The 19,436-nt window shown below is 44.6% G+C and overlaps 1 protein-coding gene across 8 annotated transcripts in view; it reads left to right on the forward strand.

The window, feature by feature from the left end:
• LOC134348231 (leucine-rich repeat and calponin homology domain-containing protein 1-like) overlaps window positions 1-19,436 on the forward strand; it is a 431,827-nt gene that overhangs the window by 242,736 nt on the left and 169,655 nt on the right. For all 8 annotated transcript variants that reach the window (XM_063051296.1, XM_063051301.1, XM_063051300.1 and 5 more), the window contains exon 7: window positions 15,081-15,168. In XM_063051296.1, coding sequence (XP_062907366.1) covers window positions 15,081-15,168 — 88 coding nt within the window. The remainder of the gene's footprint in view (window positions 1-15,080; window positions 15,169-19,436) is intronic.

Consider the following 19,436-nt stretch of genomic DNA (forward strand, 5'->3'; position numbering starts at 1 on the left):
CCAGAGGCAACGTACGCAACAAATCATGCATTGCCCTGTTGAAACGCTCGCACTGCACGTTTCCAGTAGGATGATGAGGTGTGTTACGGCTTTTCTTTACCCTGTATAGTTTGCAAAGCTCCACTATGACCTCACTTTTGAAGTTACGGCCCTGGTCTCCGAATGCAATCTCTCAGGGACACCGTACTTCATGAACCATTCCCTCAAGAGCACCCTTGCTGTGGTATCCGCCTTTTGATCCCGAGTCGGAAATGCTTGGGTAAATTTAGTGAAAACGTCCGTGACCACTAAGACATTCTCATGCCCATCACTTGCTGGCTCCAACACAGTGAAATCTACCGCTACAACTTCAAGCGGCCTAGAAGCCAGAAATGACTTCATGGGGGTGCGGATCCTAGGCTGCGGCATCTTAGTTAGCACACAACGTGGACAATTTTTGACCCACCGTGCCACATCCTTGTGTATGCCCACCCAAAAACATCGGCTTCTCAACAACTGCAGAGTACATTCTATGCCTTGATGGCCCATAGAGTCATGTATGTACTCTAACACTTTGCTGCTCAAGCTGATAGGTACCAGAAGCTGGTAACACTCCCCAAGCTTCTCATCCTCAACTACCCTATACAGTAACCTGCTACTGTCCCAGTGCCTTAACAGAGACAAAACGGGTTTAGGTAGAGCTTTACGCTCCTAGCCACTCAGCTTCCTTTTCTGATCCCATAAGTCTCTTAGGACACCTAACACAGGGTCCTGCTGCTGAAAAGTACGCAAGTCCCCATTAGAATAACCTGGGAGGGTGGGAGCGTTCCCTTGCGTCGGACCACTTACCTCATTAGTACCAGCTTCCCAGGCTCGAATTTGCTTAACCCTACAGCTGTTAAGACCAGTGGTAACCAGTGCTGGGTCAAGGGCAGTGCCACGATTGATCAAGCTACCGATCGCCACAGCCCCATCGAACTCCACATCCTCTGAGGCAGGCTCAGGCTCCCCTGCAAATGGCTGCCTAGAGAGTGCATCAGTCACGGTATCACTCCGACCCGGACGATACTGGACATCAAAGTCAAACACTGCGTAGACAAGTTGCCTACACTGGCTGATAATGTTCATGCCTACAATACATGGGATAGGTGGTTCGGTGCTAACAGGATCCCTGACTACTAGAAAGCCACTATTTGGTATCTTCATGCCCATTGCTTGAACCTCTTGCTCTAGATACCCAAGGTAAGGAATATCAAGACCGTTTGCAGCTGCTAGCTTAAGCCAGCCAGCAGTGGACAACATACCCTTGTCCTCTCCATTCAAGTGTTCTCGAAAGAACTGTTCGGTCAGGGTGCTTACCTGACTACCTGTGTCCAACAGACAATGGACAGCGACACCTGATACTTCAAACTCCACAACTGGACATGTCCCTATGGCGTGTTGCAGCAACTGGTCACAGAGTAGCTGTACATTATCTGTATCTGTGAGGTTCCGCCGAATTGCCCGACTCCCAACCTCTTGAGGGGAGGAGGATGCAGACTCCAGTTCCCTTGCACTCCACTTCTGTGGGCAATTCTTGGCCAAATGCCCTCCCACCTGACACTTGAAACATATTGGTTGCCCAGCTTCTGTGAACCTAGGCTGTGAATTACGTCTGCCACTAGTAGCGTGTGTACAGTGAGATCTTTCACTGCTTGATTCAATTCACCAAGGGCTTTGCCCTGCTCTGCGACCACTTTAAGGACATCATCTAGTGTGACAGACTCAGACTCCCGAGCTGTAAGAATCGAGCACTGTGCCTGGCCACTGCTACACTTTGACTTTCCAGACTTTGTATTTCCCAAGGACTCTTCTACGAACCACAGACGAACCTCCTCTCTCACTTCTATTATTGAGGACTCAGGGTGGCCCCGCACAAATCTGTGGAGCTCCCCTCTATAAATTGATCTCTTAGCACCACCCTGTTATTGGTCATGGCACCAGGGGAGTGCTTCAGTATCAAGTTAAGAGCTTGGGCTAGGGCATGTGAAAACTCTCTTACATCTTCACCCTCAAGCTGTTAGCGACTGTAGAATCTATGCCACAGCTGGGGTGCACTACGCTTGTCTCTAAAAGCTTCCCTGAAATAGGTGAACAAGCCATCAGCGCAGTCTTCCCCAGCATCACTGCACATACGTACTTCCACTAAGGCTGCACCCCGAGCAGCGACATAACAAAGTCATACTTTTCCTGGTCAGACTGATTTCTACTATTAAGTGCATGTTGTACTTCTTCAATAAAGTCATCAACAGATCTCCCATCTTTCTCAATATCCCCCGTAAATGGAACAATGTGTCTTTCCCTTGGGACATATACATAGGACCTTTTGCTTAATTTAATCTGTGGTTGCCATGGCTTCATCATACCCACTACACAATTCCCTCATTTGTTCATTCAAATCAAATTCAACTGGTATGTCCTCTGAACGTGACATAGTAAAACATCAAGTGTTTAAAGTTCACACAAGCCTGCAAAAGGAAGCTGCTGCTGTCCTTTGCTGCAAACGCGCTGCCTTCACAGCCCGCAGTTCCCGGGGTCCACGTCACCAGTCTGCGTCCTGACGTCAGTTGCTGACGTCCCGACCCGTTCCCGAGGCTCCAGCACGCTTTCCACGAGGCTCTACCGCGCTGTCTCCTTCCGCCCAATGGGAACTCGGTCCTGTCTTCATCACTACTGTATTAGATACTGTATATTATACTGCATACAGCAATCGGAGACCCTCTAAACTGGCTTGGAATTAGCCCCACTCCTAGTACCAGATTTTGTAGCCTGGGGAAAAAGTACACACTCAGGACAACAAAGGCTTTTTCGGGTTTTAATTCCTTTATCGGTTTTCGATGTTTAAGTGCCCGAAGAGGCTCGCGAAACAAAACGAACGAATTTATAACCAGTTCTTGCCGCTACAATCTCTGTTTAACTTTTGATCCACACCCTTGTGTATGGACAGAATTACGTATGCAGTATAAAAATACCAGAACTAATACGGTACAAATACAGTACAAATACGGTAGTGGCAATCCTTTCCTCACCATGCCTAGCCTCGGGAGGAGCCCAATTTCCAACGCTCTACCACGTCTTCAGCAGAAAGCAAAATGGTCTCCCCACTATCCCGCGTGTGCATAATGACATCACCGTCTCCCTTAAAGGCACAGACAACTATTCTAGCATTACCTGGATGGATGCTTAAGTACACTTTTAACAATACTGAATAAGATCTGATGGTCACCGGATTACACTAGTATCTTTTCTGTAATACCATGTGTTCTTAACTTGTTAAGCAGACTCAGGTATGCAACCTTGTCAAAGGTCTTTTGAAAACCCAAGTACACGATATCTACTGATTCTCCATTGACTATCCTGCTTGTTAATTCTTCAATGAATTCCAATAGATTTGTCAAGCAGCATTTCCTCTTTAAAAAACAATGTTGATTTTGGCCTATTTTATAATGTGCTGCCAAGTACCCCAAAGCCACATCCTTTAATAATCAATTCCAATATCTTCCCAGCTACTGAGAGCAGACTAACTGGCCAATGATTTTCTTTCCTCTGCCTTGATTCCTTCTTAAAGATTCTAGTGACATTTTCAATTTTTCAGGTTCCAGAACCATGCCAGAATTTATTGATTCTTGACAGATCATTACTCATGCCCCCACAATCTCTTCAGATATCTCTTTTAGAACCCTGGGCTGAAGACTATCTGGTCGAAGTGATTTATCTTTCTTCAGACCTCTCAGTTTCCCAAGCACCTTCTCCCTAGTACAGGTTTCCCCTGCCATCCGAAGGTAGAGCGTTCCTATGAAATGGTTCGTAAGCCGGAAGGTCGTAAAGCAAAGAAGCAATTACCATTTATTTATATGGGAAAAATCTGTGAGCGTTCGCAGACCCAAAAATAACCTACCAAATCATGCCAAATAACACATAAAACCTAAAATTACAGTAACATATAGTAAAAGCAGGGATGATATGACAAATACACAGCCTATATAAAGTAGAAATACTTCTCTACAATCATTGCTGCACTGTTCTCCGTAGCGAAAATCTTATGCAAGCGCTCTCGGCAGAAAATCTCACGCAAGCGCTCTCGGCAAAAACACTCTCTCCAGTAACCTTTAAGCTATGAAGCCGCCAAATTATACCAAATAACGCATAAAAATACACAGCCTATATAAAGTAGAAATAATGTATGTACAGTGTAATATCACTTACCGGAATTGGGAAGACAGCGCAGAGCACACTGATGATGGTGTGTTAGGCTGAGTCGTCGGAGGCTGGGGTGGTGCAGTGGCCCCCACCCTCCGGGCCGCTGACCGATACCGATCCGCGAAGCGTGCAGTGATACAGCGGTAGCCAGGATGCACCCAGCACATCTTTAAGAAAAAAGCCGAAAAAAACAAGCTAATTAATTGGGTGCCGCCCGGCATGTAAATGCCGACCCAGATCAGAGGCGACGCAATCGGCAATCACCTCTGATCTGGGCCGACATTTACGTGCTGGGCAGCACCCAATTAATTAGCTTGTTTATTTCGGCTTTTTTTTCTTAAAGATGTGCTGAGTGCACAGGGGTTGGGGTGGTGGGACACTGAGGTGTCATCTGTTTCCATCATCTTCTTATATGTCTGCCTGCCTCGATGTCGAAGGTCGAGGTTCGTCGTCTGCTGTGGCCGATGTGGAAGGCTTGCTTGACTGCTTAGCCTCGTGCATTTTTCTATCATACAGTTCTTTGTAAGCACTCAAACCATCTTGTAAATATGCCCTAAACCGACGTACCCTTTCAAAATTAAAGTCGTACTTTTCTGCAATCATTGCAACGAAAATCTCACACAGTTGCTTCACGTTCAGCTCCTGGACAACTTCACTTTCGGTCTGTTCGCAACTGCATTTGGTTTCGATTGTTATTGTTTCCTCTTCCAATTGCATCAGCGCTTCATCTATCAGTTCTTGGTCACGGGATGCCAAAACCTCTTCAACATCATCTTCGTTAACTTCCACAAGCCAAACTCACTTGGTCCTTGCTTTGTTCAGCACGATCAAAATGCTTAATTAGTCTAGTTTTACGCTAAATATAACAGCCTTACAAGCTCTTTTAGGCTTTTCCGATACCATAGACCTCATCATGCTAATGGCTGCTCACAGGCACGTGTTTAAGCAATGCCAGGTAGAATGCAGTTCTGAATCCGGGGGAGGAGCGGCTGCTCGGGGCGCGCGCTGCTTTTTCCACGCGCTGCCTTTTTTCGTAACAGTGAAAACACCTTCTGCTGGCGAAAACAGGGAACTAATGTAGGTCTTTCGTAACAGTGAGGTTTCGTAAAGCGAACGTTCGAAAAGCGGAGGACACCTGTAATGGCAACTTCCTTCTGCTGACGCTCTCAAACTTCCGGCTCACTGCTACTGTTTTCCTCAGTGAAGACTGGTTGCAAAATATTTATTCAGTTCATCCCACCATTTCCTTGTCCCTCAGCATCATTTTCCAGCAGTCTGATATCAACTCTTGCCTCCCTTTTACACTTTATATATCCAAAGAAACTTTTGGCATCCTCTTTAACATTATTGGCCAGCTTACCTTCGTAATCCATCTTTTCCTTCTTTATGACTTTTTTAGTTACCTTCTGTAGGTTTTTAAAATCTTCCCAATCCTTCCCACTAATTTTTACTCTATCATATAGAAACATAAATAACCTACAGTACAATACAGACCCTTTGGCCCAGAATGCTGTGCTGAACATGAACTTACTTTAGAAGTTACTTAGGTTTACCCATAGCCCTCTATATTTCTAAGCTCTATGTACCTCTCCAGGAGTCTCTTAAAAGACCCTATTGTATCTGCCTCCACCACCTTTGCCGGCAGCCCATTCCACGCACTCACCATGCTCTGTGTAAAAAAAAAACACTTATCCCTGACATCTCCTCTGTACATATTTCCAAGCACCTTAAAACTATGCCCTCGCATGTTAGCCATTTCAGCCCTGGGAAAAAGCCTCTGACTATCCACACAATCAATGCCTCTCACCTTCTTGTACAACACTTATCAGGTCACGTCTCATCCTCAGTTGCTCCAAGGAGAAAAGGCCGAGTTCACTCAACCTATTCTCATAAGACATGCTCCCCCAATCCAGGCAACATCCTTTAAATCTCAGCTGCACCCTTACTATGTTTTCCACATCCTTCCTGTAGTGAGGTGACCAGAACTGAGCGCGGTACTCCAAGTGGGGTCTGACCACGGTTCTACATAACCGCAACATTACCTCTCGGCTCTTGAACTCAATCCCACAATTGATGAAGGTCAATGCGCCGCATGCTTTCTTAACCACAGAGTCAACCTACACAGCAGCTTTGAGTGTCCTATGGACTCGGACCCCAAGATCCCTCTGATCCCCCACGCTGCCAAGAATCTTACTATTAATACTATATTCTATTCCAGTATTTTTATTAATTTACATCTAAGAATACAGAGCACAGGAAAAAAATATATATATCAATATATATTCTGCCATCACATTTGATCTACCAAGATGAACTATCTCACACTTATCTAGGTTGAACTTCATCTGCTACTTCTCAGCCCAGTTTTGCATCCTATTGATATCCAGCTGTAACCTCTGACAGCCCTCCACACTATCCACAACACCCCCAACCTTTGTGTCATCAGCAAACTTACTAACCTATCCCTCCACTTCCTCATCCAGGTTATTTATAAAAGTCACGAAGAGAAAGGGTGCCAGAACAGATCCCTGAGGCACACCACGGTGACTGACCTCCATGCAGATTATAACCCGTCTACAACGACCCTTTGCCTTCTGAGAGCAAGCCAATTCTGGATCCACAAAGCAATGTCCCCTTGGATCCCATGCCTCCTTACTTTCTCAATAAGCTTGCATGGGGTACCTTGTCAAATGCCTTGCTGAAATCCATATACACTACATCTACTACTCTACCTTCATCAATGTGTTTAGTCACATCCTCAAAAAATTCAATAAGGCTCATAAGGCACAACCTGCCTTTGACGAAGTCATGCTGACTACTTCTAATCATATTATGCCTCTCCAAATGTTCATAAATCCTGTCTCTCAGGATCTATTCCATCAACTTACCAATCATAGAAGTAAGACTCAATGGTCTATAATTTCCTACTCCTTTTCTTGAATAAGGGAACAACATCTGCAACCCTCCAATCTTCTGGAACCTCTCCTGTTCCCATTAATAATGGAAAGATCATTGCCAGAAGCTCAGCAATCTCCTCCCTCACCTCCCACTGTTGCCTGGAGTACATCTCATCCAGTCCCAGAAACTTATCCAACTTGATGCTTTCCAAAAGCTCCAGCACATCCTCTTTCTTAATGCCTGTATGCTCAAGCTTTTCAATGCGTTGTAAGACATCCCTACAATCGCCAAGGTCCTTTTCTGTAGTGAATACTAAAACAAAGTAGTCATTAAGTATATCTGTTATCTCCTATCTCTGTTAACTCCTTCGGTTCCATACACACTTTTCCATTGTCACACTTGATTGGTCCTATTCTCTCACATCTTATCCTTCTGCTCTTCACATACTTTTAGAATGCCTTTCATAAGCTTTTCTTCTTGACTAGATTTTCAACAGCCTTTGTACACCACAGTTCCTGTATCCTACCATCCTTACTCTGACTCATTGGAACGTATCTATGTAGAACGCCACGCAAATATCCCCTGAACATTTGCCACATTTCCGCCATAAATTTCCCAGAGAACATCTGTTTCCAATTTATGCTTCCAAGTTCCTGCCTGATAGCTTCATATTTCACCTTACTCCAATTAAACACTTTTCTAACTTGTCTGTTCCTATCCCTCTCCATTGCTATGGTAAAGGGGATAGAATTCCGATCACTATCTCCAAAATGCTCTCCCACTGAGAAACTTGACACCTGACTGGGTTCATTTCCCAATACCAGACCAAGTACAGCCTCGCCTCTTGTAGACTTATTTACATATTGTGTCAGGAACTCTTCCTGAACACACCTAACAAACTCCACCCCATCTAAACCCCTTGCTCTAGGGAGATGTCAATCAATGTTTGCTCCACCCTGAGCAGAGTGAATATATGGAAGGCAGCTGGTCCAGATGGAATACCTGGCTATGTGCTCAGAGTCTGTGCAGGGCAGTTGGCCAGGGTCTTCACAGATGTTTTCAATCTGTCCCTGACCCAGGCAGTTATCCCCACAAGCTCCAAGGTTGCCACCATCATGCCAGTGCCGAAGCATTCCACTGCCACGGGCCTGAATGACTTCCGCCCAGTTGCACTCACCTACATCATTACGAAATGTTTTAAGAGACTGGTTCTAACACATCTGAAATCCTGTCTGCCCATTACTAAGGACCCCCATCAATTTGCCTATCGCACCAACAGGTCTACAGAGGACGCCATCTCCAGGGCACTTTATTCTGCCCTGACCCACCTGGACAGCCCCAACTCTTACGTCAGAATGCTGTTCGTTGACTTTAGTGTGGCATTCAATACTCTAAGCTGATCGCCAAACTTCACCAGCTTGGTATCAGCTCATCCCTCTGCAATTGGACCTTGGACTTTCTAACTAACAGACCTCAATCTGTTAAGTTAGAAAACCTCTCCTCCTCCATTCTCACTCTGAATACCAGCATGCCTCAAGGCTGTGCACTGAGTGCTCTTCTATACTCCCTTTTCACCTATGACTACTTTCCTGTACACGGCTTTAACTCCATAATCAAGTTTGCAGACGACACCATGGTGGCTGGCCTGATCAGAGGGGATGACGAGATGGCCTACAGGGAAGAGGTCCAGCACCTGGCCGCGTGGTGTGCCGATAACAACCTGGCCTTTAACACCCAGAGGACCAAGGAAATCATTGTGGACTTCAGGCATGCTAGGAGCTACACTCATGTCCCCATCTACATCAATGAAGCTGTAGTGGATGTATCAAGCTTCAAATTCCTTGCTGTCCACATTTTCAATGATCTCACCTGGTCCCTGAACTCCTACATCCTGATCAAAAAGGCGCAACAGTGCCTTTATTTCCTGTGGATCATCAAGAAAGCTCACCGCTGTCCCAGGATACTAACGGACTTTTACCGCTGTACCATTGAGAGCATACTCACCAACTGCATCTTAGTGTGGTATGACAATTGTCCCGTATTGAAGCGCAAAGCACTCCAGCGGGTGGTGAAAACTTCCCAGCAGATTATCGGCACCCAATTGCCCACCATTGAGAACATCTACCATAAACGTTGCCTGGGCAGGGCGAAAAGCATTATCAGGGATGCATCTCACCCTAACCATGGACTTTTTACTCTCCTCCCATCCGGTCGGCGCTCCCTCAGCAGCAGGCTCAGGAAGAGCTTCTTCCCTGAGGCTGTGACCCTGCTAAACCTCACATCACAGCGCTAAGCAGTATTGCATGCATATTGTACTGTCGCCGTACTTTTATATTTGTATGCTGTAGCACTTACTTTTTATTCCCAGTTATTTTGTAAATAATGCTATTCATTTGCACTTCTGATGAGATGCTAATTGCATTTCATTGGCTTTGTATCTGTACTCAGCAGAATGATAATAAAGTTGAATCTAATCTATTCTAATGGAATATTTGGGAAATTAAAATCTCCCACCATGACAACCCTGTTATTATTACACCTTTCCAGAATCTGTCACCCTATCTGCTCCTCAATGTCCCTTTTACTATTGGATGGTCTATAAAAACATCCAGTAGAGTTATTGACCCCTTCCTGTTTCTAACTTCCACCCACAGAGACTCAGTAGACAATCCCTCCATGTCTTCCTCCTTTTCTACAGCCGTGACACTATCTCTGATCAGCAGTGCCACGCCCCCACCTCTTTTGCCTCCCTCCCTGTCCTTTCTGAAACATTTAAAACTTGGCACTTGAAGTATTCATTTCTGCCCCTGAGCCATCCAAGTGTCTATAATGGCCACAACATCATAGCTCCAAGTACCGATCCATGCTCTAAGTTCATCCGCTTTGTTCATGATGCTTCTTGCATTAAAATAGACACATCTCAAACCATAGGTCTGAGCACATCCCTTCTCTATCACCTATCTATCCTCCCTCTCACACTGTCTCCAAGCTTTCTCTATTTGTGAGCCAACAGCCCCTTCCTCCGTCTCTTCAGTTTGGTTCCCAACCTCCAGCAATTCTAGTTTAAACTTTCCCTAATAACCTGAGCAAAGCTTCCTGCCAAGACATTGGTCCGCCTCGGATTCAACTGAAAGCCGTCCTTTTTGTATAGGTCACGCCTGCCCCAAAGGAGGTCCCAATGATCCAGAAATCTGAATCCTTGTCCCCTGCTCCAATCCTCAGCCACACATTTATCCTCCACCTCACTCTATTCCTATACTCACTGTCGTGTGGCACAGGTGTTAATCCCGAGATTACTACCTTTGAGGTCCTGCTTCTGAACTTCCTTCCTAACTCCCTGTAGTCTGTTTTCAGGACCTCCTCCCTTTTCCTCCTTATGTCATTGGTACCAATATGTACCAAGACCTCTGACTGTTCACCTTCCCACTTCAGGATATCGTGGACGTGATCAGGAACATTGCAAACCCTGGCAAGCAACCATCTGTGTTTCTTTCCTGCGACCACAGAATCGCCTGTCTGACCTTTTGAGTCCCCTATTACTGCTGCCTTCTTCCTTTCCCTACCTTTCTGTGCCAGAGGCTGCCCCCCCCCCAACAGTACTCAAACAGGAATACTTATTGTTAAGGGGGATCAGCCACAGGGGTACTCTCTAGTATCTGACTCTTGCCCTTCCCTCTTCTGACAGATAAGTGCTACCCACTTATCTGTCACTCAAGGCCCCTGTGCCCTCTCTTTGCCCTCTGTTTGGTTTTTATGTTGGCTTTAACTTCTCTTGTCAGCCACGTTTGCGTCGTCCTACCTTTAGAATACTTTTAAATATGCAAACAAGAGGAATTCTGCAGATGCTGGAAATTCAAGCAACACACATCAAAGTTGCTGGTGAACGCAGCAGGCCAGGCAGCGTCTCTAGGAAGAGGTACAGTCGACGTTTCAGGCCGAGACCCTTCGTCAGGATCAACTGAAGGAAGAGTTAGTAAGAGATTTGAAAGTGGAAGGGGGAAGGCGGAGATCCAAAATGATAGGAGAAGACAGGAGGGGGGGGGATGGAGCCAAGAGCTGGACAGGTGATTGGCAAAGGGGATATGAGAGGATCATGGGACAGGAGGCCCAGGAAGAAGGAGAAGGGGGGGGGGGATCCCTGCTCTGGATCCCTTTATTGCTAACTGCAACGGGACATCAACCGTCTCGACTTCACCGCACCTTGTTCCCATTCCAACCTCACTCCTTCCGAACGTTCTGCTCTCCACTCCCTCCACACTAATCCTAACCTTACTATTAAACCCGCTGATAAAGGGGGTGCTGTTGTAGTCTGGCGTACTGACCTCTACCTTACCGAGGCACAGCGACAACTCGCAGATACCTCCTCTTATTTACCCCTCGATCGTGACCCCACTAAGGAGCACCAGGCCATCGTCTCCCACACCATCACCGGATTGATCCGCTCAGGAGATCTCCCATCCACTGCTACCAACCTTATAGTTCCCACACCTTGCACTTCCCGTTTCTACCTCCTACCCAAGATCCACAAACCTGCCTGTCCAGGCAGACCTATTGTCTCAGCATGCTCCTGCCCCACTGAACTCGTCTCTGCATACCTCGACACGGTTTTATCCCCGCTTGTTCAATCCCTTCCTACCTATGTTCGTGACATTTCTCACGCTCTTAAACTTTTCGATGACTTGAGGTTCCCTGGCCCCCACCGCTTTATTTTCACCATGGATGTCCAGTCCCTATATACTTCCATCCTCCATCAGGAAGGGCTCAAAGCTCTCCGCTTCTTTTTGGATTCCAGACCTAATCAGTTTCCCTCTACCACTACTCTCTTCCGTCTAGCGGAATTAGTCCTTACTCTTAATAATTTCTCCTTTGGCTCCTCCCACTTCCTCCAAACTAAAGGTGTAGCTATGGGCACCCGTATGGGTCCTAGCTACACCTGCCTTTTTGTTGGCTTTATGGAACAATCTATGTTCCGAACCTATTCTGGTATCTGTCCCCCACTTTTCCTTCGCTACATCGACGACTGCATTGGCGCTGCTTCCTGTACGCATGCTGAGCTCGTTAACTTTATTAACCTTGCCTCCAACTTTCACCCTGCCCTCAAGTTTACCTGGTCCATTTCCGACACCTCACTCCCCTTTCTTGATCTTTCTGTCTTTATCTCTGGAGACAGCTTATCCACTGATGTCTACTATAAGCCTACTGACTCTCACAGCTATCTGGACTGTTCCCCTTCTCACCCTGTCTGTTGCAAAAATGCCATCCCCTTCTTGCAATTCCTCCGTCTCCGCCGCATCTGCTCTCAGGATGAGGGTTTTCATTCCAGAACGAGGGAGATGTCCTCTTTTTTTAAAGAAAGGGGCTTCCCTTCCTCCGCCATCAACTCTGCTCTCAAACGCATCTCCCCCATTTCACGCACATCTGCTCTCACTCCATCCTCCCGCCACCCCACTAGGAATAGGGTTCCCCTGGTCCTCACATACCATCCCACCAGCCTCCGGGTCCAACATATTATTCTCCGTAACTTCCGCCACCTCCAACGGGATCCCACCACTAAGCACATCTTTCCCTCCCCCCCTCCGCTTTCCGCAGGGATCACTCCCTACGCGACTCCCTTGTCCATTTGTCCCCCCATCCCTCCCCACTGATCTCCCTCCTGGCACTTATCCTTGTAAGCGGAACAAGTGCTACACATGCCCTTACACTTCCTCCCTTACCACCATTCAGGGCCCCAGACAGTCCTTCCAGGTGAGGCGACACTTCACCTGTGAGTTGGCTGGGGTGATATACTGTATCCGGTGCTCCCGATGTGGCTTTCCATATATTGGCGAGACCCGACACAGACTGGGAGACTGTTTTGCTGAACACCTACGCTCTGTTCGCCAGAGAAAGGAGGATCTCCCAGTGGCCACACATTTTAATTCCACATCCCATTTCTATTCTGACATGTCTATTCACAGCCTCCTCTACTGTAAAGATGAAGCCACCCTCAGGTTGGAGGAACAACACCTTATATTCCGTCTGGGTAGCCTCCAACCTGATGGCATGAACATTGACTTCTCTAACTTCCGCTAGTGCCCCACCTCCCCCTCGTACCCCATCCGCTATTTATTTTTATACACACATTCTTTCTCTCACTCTCCTTTTTCTCCCTCTGTCGCTCTGACTATACCCCTTGCCCATCTTCTGGGTTTCCCCCCCCTTCTTTTCCTTCTCCCTGGGCCTCCTGTCCCATAATCCTCTCATATCCCCTTTGCCAATTACCTGTCCAGCTCTTGGCTCCATTCCTCCCCCTCCTGTCTTCTCCTATCATTTTGGATCTCCCCCTCCCCCTCCCACTTTCAAATCTCTTACTAGCTCTTCCTTTAGTTAGTCCTGACAAAGGGTCACGGCTTGAAACGTCAACTGTACCTTTTCCTAGAGATACTGCCTGGCCTGCTGCGTTCACCAGCAACTTTGATGTGTGTTTTTAGAATACTTTTTAGGACTGTATCTGTCCTGTACCTTCTGAATTGCTCACAGAAACTCCAGCTGTTGCTACCCTGCTGTCATCCCTGCTGGAGTTCTCTCAGGTGAATAAATGTATTGGTGAAGGTGAACCGGTTGGGTCTCTGCTTAATTAAGAAACAGAGAACTTTCCACCCCTTCAATGTGGAATGGACATGTTGAAGGATTGTGAAAATGAGTCAGTCATGACCAGGACATTGGAGGTCATCCAAATGGAGATGTCATGGATGTAAGTGGAGGGACTGAACCAGTAAAGAGAGGGAAGAAGGGGAACGAGCGGGCTGTAATATTAACTTTACCAGACTACTATCCTTGTGGATCTAAAGCAGGAGGTAGAAACAAGTGTGTGATGCTGGGCCACTATGAGCTTAGAAGCTGTGAAAGAAGATCTTTTGAGGAATTGAGGTCTATGACATTATGCAAGTAGTTGGCATCATGGACCAGAGCGGGGGCGGGGTATGAGGATATGTGTCAGGTTTGATGTTTTGCCTCGGTGAGCTAGAGCTGAGTTCACTAGAGCACAGTCACACCTGCCTCTTCATGATGATATCAGGGTCACTGCTCACAGAGTGGAGTGTTGCAGTTAGAGGGGATCAATTAGAGTAAGTGGGATCTGTGGAAAAATGAAGGTGATCAGTGTCCCATTGACAGCAATGAATAGATCTTGAGAGAGTAGAAGGCCGGGTCAGAAGTCCCGGAGGATCAGCTCTTTTCAGATGCTGGAGAAAGGGTCTGTAGTCTGTGTTGATGAAACCAGAACTCAGTGTCATGCCCAGCAGAGAATTTAGCAGGTATGGTGAAGGGGGTGGGGTTGGTGAGAATTAGGCCTTTGCTGAGCACTAATTGTTCAGGGTCCGAGAATGGAAGATCAGAACGGATAGTGAAAGTGATGCAGGAGTTGGAGTTTGGTCAGGGAAGATGGATGAGAGAAAGTCTGGAAAGATTGGGGATTCAAGAGCTGCTGAAATTTGTGATCTTCAATGTCTGAAAACAAGGAAACAACTTGTCACTATGTGCAGTGAAGGAAAAAGTGGGACTGAAGAACCGTGGTAGCTTTGAGAAAGTTTTGTCAGTGCTGTTCCGGAGAGAGAAAGATCAAAATATGAATGTAGATAGCATTATTCCTCACCTTGACCCAGAATTTCCATAAAAATAATTAGGTGATAGGGGTAGAAGCAGGACAGTTACTTAAATGGTAAATTGACAATTGGCTATTCCCACTGTGTATTAGTGAAATGAGTATTGAGTTCCAACTGAATCTGTGCCAGAAAGAGGGCTTTTTTTGGATAATGAAGTAAGTTCACAGGGAATTGCTAACTCTGCACTCATTATACTGATAGTTTCAGAGAGACGGTACTGATTTTTTTTTTCTGCAGGAGTAGTGGTCTTGATGGTGCAATGTGATGTTAGCAACAGCTTCAGTTTTAACATTTTGGATTTCCTTTTCCTTGTTTATAAAGCATTGAAGATATATATCCTGACAAAAAACACGATTTTGATTCTGGGATTGGAAGTGACAATGGGGATAAACACCTCTCTTCAACAGAAGTAAGTATTTTCAATGTACTAAAATGTTCATTTGACAGATAGAACTTATAAAGTTATGTGAATTTTTAATAGTTTCACTGATGGCATAAATGCATAGACAGAACAGCAGTCAGTGGTTCTCTTATCTAACCATTCTTATGCTTTTAGCACTAAATCTCATTTCACTATAAATTACAAAAGTCTGTAACCATTATATGAAACTATTGTAGCAGAATATCATTTTACTGCCAGCTGGACCAGAATAACAATCCAGATTGTAAAAGACCCTTAAGTCTTTCAGTTGGCAGTACCTTGGATTTTCTGCTATCTTACTGTAAGCAGTAAGTAAGGGCGTTATTTCTAATAGCTGTACGCCATTATATCTAGCAGTTTTAACTATTTCTGTCTCAGCTTTGAAAAAGAACCTATGTTTGATAAGGAAATGGATGCCTGACTATTTGGCTGGGCTGCCCTGACTTTTATGAGTCAGATTTTAGTGTTTTCATTAATTGATGTTATGACAATTTAAGCTGCTTTTATAAGATGTACTGTTATAAGATGCACCTGGATTGAGAGATTGCAATAACTGGTGCTTACCATGTGACTGAATGGTTGGTTGAAATTATTTGTACTACAGTAGATATTCTTGGGGACTGATTAAAAGAATTTATGATTTTTTTCTGTGGAATAACAGCAACTTAGAAAAGCCGAGGCTGATCTAAGGCCCTGGAGTTCTTTTGCAACCTTGTTCAAGCTCAAGATTATTACTAAGAAAACATACAATTTCTTAGTATACTCTGCTTTTCTAAATTGCTGGTATTCTACATAAAAAACAATAGTTGCAGTTTTATCTTCTGCTATCACATGTTTGAATTTAGAATTTACCAGCTGAGACATCACAGGAAGTCAACACAAATTTAATTCAGCGTAAACCATTGTTGGTCTTCTTGCTTGGAATGTTCTTTCTTTAATCAACAATTAAATCAGCTGTGTGCTGCAGCAACAGAAGTAACTTGCATAAAATATATCATCCAAAACTTAGCTGCATTGTTTTAGCTTGAAATGAGGTCATAGAGTTGTCAATCACGGAAACAGAACCTTCAGCCCACCACGTCCAAGTGACCATTACATCCATCTGGACCGGGGTTTCCAACCTGTGGTCAACCTCTCTAATGGTAGGGTCCAAGGCATAAAAAAGGGTTGGGAACTCCTGATCTACACTGATCCCAGTCACCTCCATTACATCTATAGCCTTCTATGCCTTAATGCTTGCCAAGATGCTTTTCAATATCGTGAGAGTATTTGCCTTCACCATTTATCTCCTCATGCCATATGTTCCTGATTTCAACAAATCTCTGTGTGAAAAAATTGCTCCTCAAATTTCCTTTAAACATTCCACCCTCACATTAAACCTGTCACTTATGACTTATGAAGACTTTTTTTTAAAAACTTTATTTTTATTGTTTTGCCAATAACAGAACAAACAGGATAAAAACAGACAGACAGACAGGGTCATCATAGGTGAAGTAAAATCCGTATCTTATAATAGAAAAAATGAATAGTGAAATGGGTTACATTGCTGTATCAAGGTTAACCAAACTCTTATGTCCATAACTGTCCTTCAAAGTCTCAGGGAACTTTAAGATTCATAACTCTAAAGTCCATTCTGCAGGTTACCTCATAACAAGAAATAAAACAAAGTTCTTCAATCCAAATAAATGTACAGTGAAGAAGTCATTTCAGGCTCAAATAAAATGTCCAATTTTCCCAGTATTTTTCAAATTTTTGTAGTAGCATGTCTCAGAGAGAAAGTCAATCGTTCCATAACATAAATTTCTTGAACTATTTCTATCCATTCCAGGACTGTAGGAGGCTCTTTGCTTAGCCATTTCTTGGTAATTGCTTTCTTACTGGCTGCTAGTAGTAACAAATATCTTTCATGTTTTTTCAGCCCGTTTGGTACATTACCCAAATAAATAACGTTAAAGTCAAAATTAATCTCTGGGCTGATTATTGACCTTATCTCTGTTACCACATCTAACCAATAAGACAAAATCTTTGGACACTCCCAGAAAATATGAAAATGATCAGCCAACGGATTATCACACATTCTCCAACATTGACCTTGTTCAGGTCTGTTACTTTGTAAGTTTATTTTTAGCGTTATAAAAAATCTTCAGGTATTCTTTCAGGTGGATTCCCTCCACAGACCTGAGCTTGAGGTAGTCAAATGTGTTCTGCATATGTTTAACCAATCATCTTCTGTCAATTTTATGTTGGCTTCTTTCTCCCATTTCGGTTTAACATACATTGTGGAGAGATAGATTGTAAAATCGAGTGAATCCTGGTTATCAGTTTCTTTTTAATATTACCTTTATACACATCAATGAATATATTAATCAGTCTTAACCCTTTCTCTCCAATAGTTTTAATATGATTATTAAAATATTGTCTTAACTGAAGATATCTAAAGAAGTCTTGTTTCTCTAAGTGATACGTTTCTGTGAGTTGTTGAAAGGACTCCAAGCCCTTAATGGAGGATATTGTACAGTATGAGGTGATTCCCTTACTTGTCCAATGTGTAAATCTACCATCCAATTGTGCTGGAAGGAATTCTGTGTCGTGCCACCCAACGCAGTATTCTTACATTTCTTTCAAATTGTGGGTCTTTAAATTCTTTATACCAGATGTTTTATCCCCCAGTAAAGATTGGAGAGGGATATTTATTAGACTTTGTTCTAAATCCTTCCACTTTGCCTCACAATTAGGGTCACACCAACAGACCAAACTGCGCAGCTGTGCTGCTCTATAATAGTCTTCAAAGCAAGGCACAGCAAATCCTCCTTTATCCTTCGGCAGCTGTAATGTCTGAAATCTAATTCTTGGTTTCTGTTTTCCCCAAATAAATGTTGAAATCATTCTTTTGCATTCATTAAATTGCTTAAAAGGTACTTCAACAGGCAATGATTGAAAAAGTAAGAGCAATCTAGGTAACACATTCATCTTTATGGCTTCTATTCGATTATACATATTCATTGGCAGCAATGACCATCTATTTAAGTCTGCCTTAATATCAGCTGTTATGGGAATATAATTATGTTCGTAGATAGTAGACAAGTCTTCAGGTATTTGCACTCCAAGGTATTTAATAATATTACCTTTCTGTTTGAATTTACTCATTCTGTAAATGTTTTCTTGCGGTTCATAATTAAAATTTAAAGTTTGGGTTTTATGTAAATTAAACCGAATTCTTTCAGCTGGGATAATAATTTATGGCCTGTTCAGCAGCTAGTTGAAATGGTTTACCCAGCGTTGGACAATGTCACCTTTGTCAGTGAGGAATGCTCCATCCGAGGAGCGGGCTGGTACCATGATGTTAGAGGAACATCAATTTCAGTACACTGCCTTTAGATCATCAAAAAACTTCTTTGTGTTGTTCTGGTCAGCATAGACCTGATGCTCTGTACAGGGTGTCTCTGAAGGCAGCCCATGCTGTTTCTGGGTCTGCTTCCTCAGGCAGTTGTTCAAGATGTTCCTTCAGTTTGCTGATCAGTTCTTCTTTGATGCTGGGGTCACCTTACGCTTCGCCTGTGCGTCCTGGCAATCTGAAATGACGACTTCTCAGCAGGATGTGGTCAGTCCAGCAGTCTGCACCCCTCATTGCTGTGGTGATGATCACATCCCTGATGTCCTGGTGCCTTGTGATCACATAGTCAATCAGGTGCCGGCTCTTGGAGCCCAGGTGTAACCAGGTTACCCTGTGGATGTCCGGAAGCTGAAAGAAAGTGTTGGTGATTGTCAGCCCATCTTCTGCGCAGAAGGTGAGTAGTAGCTGCCCATTTGAATTCTCCTTTCCAAGGCCGTGCTTGCCAATGACTTCTGGCCGAGAACGATGGTCACTGCCTACTCGGGCATTAAAGTTGCCAAGTAGCGGGATCTTGTCTTTGGGGACAGAGCGTAGTAGCTGGGCGAGTTCCTGGTAGAATGGTTCCTTCTGTTCAGAGGTGTAGGCACTGATCTGGGTCAGATGAGTCTTGGCTTTCAGAGGCACCCTTATTACTATGAGGTGATCGTTGATGCCTCTAGGGAGGGACTTCAGGTTCCTGACGATTATGGTCCAGCTGGCAAAGCCAACTCCGGCTTCTCTAGCTTCATCCTTTCCCTTGGCATTCCAGAACAACATAGCCAGCCCCTACTTCTGTGATTTCACCAGTCTTGGCCAGGCGTGCCTCACTGACTGCTGCAATGTCAACGTTGTACTTCTAAAGCATGTGTCCTACAAGTGCAGT

This window comes from Mobula hypostoma, chromosome 6 (assembly GCF_963921235.1).
Source record: "Mobula hypostoma chromosome 6, sMobHyp1.1, whole genome shotgun sequence".
Taxonomy (NCBI): domain Eukaryota; kingdom Metazoa; phylum Chordata; class Chondrichthyes; order Myliobatiformes; family Myliobatidae; genus Mobula; species Mobula hypostoma.